Below are 6,679 nucleotides of genomic sequence, written 5' to 3'. Positions count from 1 at the left end.
AATTTGACATAAGCTTGTACCCTATATTTTTGACCGCTTTTTGAGCCATGAAGAAACTTTAACATTGGACAACTTGGGTTTTGCTAATGTCCAACTTTTCCTAATAAACATGAATTATCTTGGAATCCCACAAAAGCACTTTTTGAATTCTTTATACTGCCTTCATCCTCTCAATTAGAACAAGCCATGCATTTTCACAGAGCACCATTGTGTGTGTTAGTGCTGTCAGCCATTGACCAAGAAAACCAACATTTGACTAAAATGCACTCATAAGTAAGGAATACAGCATAAATGATTAACTTTTACATTTGGACTCTGAAAATGTTTTCCTTGCTCATAAACCTTTTACATATTATCACTGATAGAGTGATTGGAGAGTTGTTTTGACTGTGCATAAATTTTCTGCTTTAACTAAATCCAAGATAATTTGATAAAGTTTAATACAGTGTTATAGAAAAACAATTTCAAAAATAGCGCATGTTATTTAAGATGCACTTTTTTTTAAACCAAAAATATATTATCAGTTATTGAAACATCCTTGATGAACAGTGAGAGAGCTGGGATTAGTTTGCACTGTTTTTATTGGGTGTTCAGGAACGTGTCAAGTTTTGTGTGGGGAGTTTATTGGTGTTGACAAGAATGTGAACAATTTACTGCATCAAACACTTGTGTTAATTTTTCTTTAAGTAATTTATATTTAAAAAAAAAATAAGCATAAGCAATAAAGAGAATAAGAAAAAACATAACACATATGACAAAAACATCCATTCACAAGCAACTTTGTATTCATGAGCCTTTTGAGTCACAGTGCACTGTAACCACATTCCTTCTCATCAGCAGTGTGAGTAATATCTTTGGGGTAATGGATAATGGAGCCGATCACCCCTGCAATTGAAAAAAATAAAATAAAATAAATAGAACATCAATCCCATTTTATTTCTTCATTAGCAAGCAAGAAATGTAAATACCTAACAGAGGACCTGTTCAAAGAGTTTTCATCGCAGTACCTACTTAAATTTACGTAACTTGCTGATCAAGCAAAACACAGGGGCAACTGAGGTCATGTTGCACATACATAATTAGGATGGAGAAGAAAAACCACATGACCGACCCATAAACATCAAGTAGAACATACTCGTCCAAAGGCTATGTGTTCTTTCTTTTTTTTTTTTTTTTTTAGTTCATTTAATGTTTAACTTTTTTTTTTTTATCAATCTTTTAAGAATGTCAGCTGAAGCATCCAGAAACTTGAGAGAAAACAGTAGGAGTTTTGTTTTTCTTACCTCCAGGGTGAATTAGACCTAAACAGATTGTGAACAAAGACAAACCACATGACATTACATTTCCTAGAACTATGGAAGACCATACTGATGAGACACGTCAAATTGCGGAAGCACGCAGACATTGGCTGACAATATGGGAACATCAATTGTACTTCTCTGTATCATGACAAGCAATGCTAAGTTTTAAAAAAGAAAAAAAAAGGTTTCTCACTCACCAGGGCCTCTTGAGATAAGAATGGTCACTATAAGTAGCATTAAAAATGCCGTCACAGCCAAGATAGGGATCAGAAATCTGGGAAGAGCAATTCCATGAACTAAACAGAGAAGAAGAAAAAAAACAGTATTTCAAATGACTATGACTGTCAACAGCAGCAGTCTATGCCAGTTTGTACTCTTATGCAACTACTTTTCTACTTTCATTTTGTACATTTTCAACAAACCCTTTTGTATCCATGCACACCTGAATACCTTGACTTTCTGACATAAAATCAGAAAGTCAAGGTATTGTTGGTTTCTACGAAACCAACAAAAAGGTAGCAGATTAATGTCAGCAACCAAGATGATGCAAGTTCATAGGTAGCGAATAACTCATTTATTCTGTTGGACTGGAATAATACGATAGAAATGCAGCTCATTTTAGATGCTGAATGTCTTAGAATAAAAAAAAATGCAACTTCAAAAGCGTTACTACAGCTAAAGATACAGTAAGAGGAGCCTGTAGTTTAGGAACTATTATTCACATTCCGATCATCAGGGCTTTTGGTTTTGGTTTTGGTTTTACTCGGGTAAAACCAAAACCAAATGCTAATGCTCATTAAGTAGACATTGAGTAGGTTTTATGATATTGGTTGTCAACAGGACCTTTTTATTCCTGAAAAAGACAGGTGGTAGAGCTACAGGGGCACAAAAAGGCAAACTGACTACACGACCTGCATCTTATGGAAAGATGCACTTTTATAAATCACCAGGACAACTTATCTTCTTAATAATAAAGCAGGAGACAAATAAAAAAGATCTGCTAAAGTTCAGTAAAAAAAAATTTTGGAAAAAAAAAAAAAAAACAATACCTGACTCTTCCTCCGAAAGTTTCAGTTCCTTCATCAGCTGAATGCAGCCCTCCTGCAGACGACGTCTCTCGATCTTTAAATGTTCCACTTCCTGGTTCCACAAGTTTTTGATGGCCTTTGCCTTTGGCACATGGGCTGTCCATGTGTTGTTGTACTCCAGGGTCAGGAAGACCTTGCCGTCACAAAACACCCGATCAGACCAGTGGAGCCGAGAGCCCTCTATGATGCATTCCCGAGAGCGAAGGACAGTATGATTTCCTAAAGGGAGAGCATCAACATACACAGATTATTATAAAACTGCGTCATAATTATCTGGTTTGCACAAAATCAGGGTCATCTTACTTAGAACTGAAGTGTGGTTATTGCAGATCCCATCAGGTAGGAGGTCACTGGTGGACATGCTTTTAATTATGCTCTGGACCTCCCAGCTTGGGCTTGAGAGAGAAATTCCATTGAGCAAAACTTGCTCTGTGACATGCTGAGCTCCTACCACCCCCGACTGCTGGATCTGAACTATGATGGCATCTGAAAGGACACAGGAAAGGGATCAAAAAAAGGGGAAAAATCAGATATAAGCATTGAAAATCAGATATTCTTGATTAAAAATAACTAAGTTAAATATATATATATATATATATCCTTACTGATCAATATTGGCAAATTGGAAACGTACAGTTTTTCAGGTGTTTTATTCTGATCAAAACAAATAGATTTCATTTTTAGCTTCAACATTGAGTCAAAACAAAAAGTAAAAGCAAAATCCTAATGATATTCTGAATAATAGGCTCTAAGCTCCTCCTGTAGTTTTAACAGTTGTATTATTTTTTTTTTATCCTAAGGAATGTAAGATTTAAAAATAGCTGCATTTGTTTCATGTTATTCCAGTCTAAGAGAACAGATAAACTATTGGCCATCTATGCAACTTGTATCACCTCAGCGAGGTAGTGAGTTTGCGATTTTGTGCCTTTGCGGTTTTGGCAGTTGTCCATTTTTATTTATTTTTTTAGGTCTAGGTCCTTTTACCAACAGATAACATAAAGACCTACTGAACTCAATGTCTCCTGTATGTATGCTGATCTGCCCGTGTAAAAGCAAACAGTAAAAGCAAAAGCCCTGAATGAACAAATACCTCCCTAGCAATATGCTCCAATGTGCAACTGTTTTTGTTGCATCTTTTTTTTTTTTTTTCTAAGAAAAGCAACATTTAAAATGAACTGCATCTCTATCATATTAGTCCAGTGAGTCCAACAGAACAGATGAGATTTTGACCATCTATGCAGGTTACTTCACCTTGTTGACATTAATCTGGTACTTTTTGTTTGCTTCATGAAGGATGACACTGGAGCTGAACTCTCAGTCTGATGTATACACATTAAACGCCACTGCGCACCGTGCACAAAACCTCAACAAATGTTGCCGCCGTCACTTTTAAAAAGGTGTCGTTGGAATATCCTAACCACCCAGTCAGGTCTAAGGTAAACAGTTTAAAGATTTTTCACACGTTTCTTGTTTATTCTCTTAACCGAATGAAAAGCGATGTTGAGTTTCTTACCGACGTGAAGAGGAAGGGCGCTCGATAAATGTTTGAAAAAAATGAAAACAAAGGCAAAGAAACGCATTTCTGTGGCGACTGCTCTTTGTCCGTCTCAATTTGAACAGTTTCAGCGTTTAGAAGGATCCAACAGGTTCAAGATAGCCAGGGTTATGTTAAGCCATTCAAGAAGAGAGCAAAGAATTAGTCCAGCACATCAACTACAACATTTAAAAGACGCTGCTTGACAGGCAGGGACTGACAACACAGAACACTCCCCGCCCCTTTTCTCAGCAACGCGGACATTATGTTAAAACAGCCGGCTCTGAATACCAAAGAGGTGATAAAACTAAAGATGAGTCACACAGATCAAATGCGAAAGTTTAGCTAAAAGTGAGCAATGGTTCTTTGCACAAAATAAAATCTATTTAGAGTGCTCCACTTTCATTTTCTTTCTCTGTCTTTGAAAATACGACGTCTGTGTTGTCCTGCAGAGTGAGCTGACCTTTACAATATTTCTTTGCTGAAGCGCAGTGAGAGGTGAATTTGCCAGAGCTGGTCGTCGTGAGTTATCTCCTGTGCTTTGTTTATGGCACCCTGCAAAAACATTTTATTGGCTCTGGAGCTATTTACATGCCACCATATATCAGAGGTTGCACATATTTGTTCAAATTTGCACTTCTGGCAATTTGTTTCTCTTACATTGTTCACACATACACAACTATGCAACCTCCTTCAAAAGATTTGTGTTTGATAGTCCAATAAGCAGGAAAAAACTATGAAATCCTGTTCTTCCTTTTTAAATATCTATATTTTTTTCTGTCTTTTGAACTTTCCGGTTTTTCAGAAGCGGGTAAAGCATTCCTTAGCTGTTCTGATTTGTCCTACCTTCAGTCTGGAATCCGCTATTAACCTCCCATGGATATTTTTAGATAGTGGTGGGTGAAAGTGAAAACTAAGTAGGATAAATTACTTTGCCTTTAAGTATTAATCATGCATATTTTTGTGAGAAATGAAAGAGTTAAAGTTAATGTTAATACAACATCCATGTATTCTGCATTAAGATGAATCCAAGATACCTTTAATTTCTTTATAATATTGCAGACATAATATTTTGTTGATGAAAAGAAGAGAGGTGCTTTCTTCTTTATAAACAAATATATTACTTCTCATGCGAATACATGGTTTTATCTTTATTTATTCTGCTTTCTAAGCTTAAGTGACGATTGTAACTCTTCTCTTAATGTTACATGTAGTAACATGTAAGTTCACATAGCAACACAAACTTTTTCTTTGCTCTTTAAGGTTTTTCAAGGAAATATCAGTAAAGCCCTGAGCAAAAAGGAGGAGCTAAGAGAGAACTAAAGGTTAATTGCTTGGAGGCGTTCTTTTCTGAAATACTTGAAAGAAACACAGAAGAGGAGCGGAAAGTTTTTGCTTCACCAGAACCATGCGAAGAAACCTTAATGTTATTCATCCCCGGGTTCCGTGTAGTTGCTCTCCAAATTTATTTGTAGCCATTGCGACACAGATTAATTATCAATAAAAATAAATGGCTGTTCGTTTTGTTCTTTTTTCTTACTTCAAGGTTTTTAGTCTGCGACAAATAACACCAGCTACTTACAAACGAGTGAGCCAAAAAGATCTTTTCACTCTGACACGTATATTTTTGTAAGAGAACATTGCAGCAATAATTGCTTTTCTGTTTATGTGTATACATAGAACATGTAAAACATGTTTCCCACATTAAGTGTTGCCTAGAGGTGAGAGCTATCAAAACCCATCAAAGAATCAAAAACTACTTACACACAATCTCATTTATTGATGTAAAGTTTGTTTTGAAATGCCCAGCAAACCTGTCACTGGATTTCTGAAGGAAATATGAGAACCCACAAAAAAAAAAAACATGTAAAAACAGAGGAAAAAAATTAAACTTCATATGCAAAGCTCTTTTTTTTTGCTTTGAAAAGATTATTATTACCATTCCAGTGGTATTCAGGAAAGGTTTTGAAGTGATAAGGAAGAATTGTTTGGATCCTAATGTCTTAAATAGGCCTTGGACAACTGTAAGGGCCTCGATCTTGTGCAGGCGTGTTCTAAAAGGGGAAGCTATGCAGATGGGAAGTGCCTGTATAAACAAAGTGCTGTGGGAGAATACTGCTTTTTAGAAGGCAGCCAGTTAAGCTTTATGAAATTCAGTAAGGCTTTTGTTCTATTATATTGTTACTGACCGCAGGAACTTATCCTGTTGAGATTGTTGCTGTGAAATTCATACTGATATGTTAGCATAACCAATATTCCTTAACTTATGATTGAGCTGTTACTCTACTCTGACATGCTTTACGTTTTACAGAATGACCTGTTACTAATTAGACCTTGCTTTTATAGTTTCTAAAAAAAATTTTCTAACAGGTTTGTGGAGCAAACGTCATGTTCTGCAATAAAGATAAAGCTTTTGTGTCAAGGAGAAATCGGTTGGACTGGCATTTTGTTAAGGCAATATGATAAAGTAGGGGTCACTACTGAATACTGAGAAGTTATGAACTTGTTGGTCGAACGTTGAAAGAAAATTGCTCTTGATTTAAACAAAAACAACAAGTTAGTACACCACATACACACGCATGATGTCAACAGAGGGTGTTTTCTAGCTGAAACTATCTCAGGAACAAAATATTTCCTTGTTTTTGTTTTGCAACAAAACAGCATGCATGTTGGGGAGATAGTAACAAATAACAGGAAGAGATTGGGAAGCTTTTTCAACCTGCCTTCTACACAAGAGAGTCTAAAAAAGACTCAGA

The 6,679-nt window shown here is 36.0% G+C and overlaps 1 protein-coding gene across 1 annotated transcript; it reads right to left on the bottom strand.

Annotated features, from left to right (window-relative positions):
• Positions 1-563: 563 nt before the first annotated feature.
• LOC106934646 (uncharacterized) lies at positions 564-4,165 on the bottom strand. Its single transcript, XM_015014678.1, has 6 exons — positions 3,903-4,165; positions 2,693-2,875; positions 2,351-2,608; positions 1,499-1,597; positions 1,284-1,301; positions 564-885 (listed from the first exon to the last, which is right to left on the bottom strand). Exons 1-6 carry the CDS (start codon positions 3,967-3,969, stop codon positions 803-805), a joined length of 708 nt encoding a protein of 235 aa, XP_014870164.1. The 5' UTR covers positions 3,970-4,165; the 3' UTR covers positions 564-802.
• Positions 4,166-6,679: the final 2,514 nt, after the last annotated feature.

Source organism: Poecilia latipinna, unplaced genomic scaffold (assembly GCF_001443285.1).
Source record: "Poecilia latipinna isolate Pla-1442-1.1 unplaced genomic scaffold, P_latipinna-1.0 Scaffold1838, whole genome shotgun sequence".
In the NCBI taxonomy this organism is placed as follows: Eukaryota; Metazoa; Chordata; class Actinopteri; order Cyprinodontiformes; family Poeciliidae; genus Poecilia; species Poecilia latipinna.
This window is presented reverse-complemented; position numbering and strand designations above follow the sequence as displayed.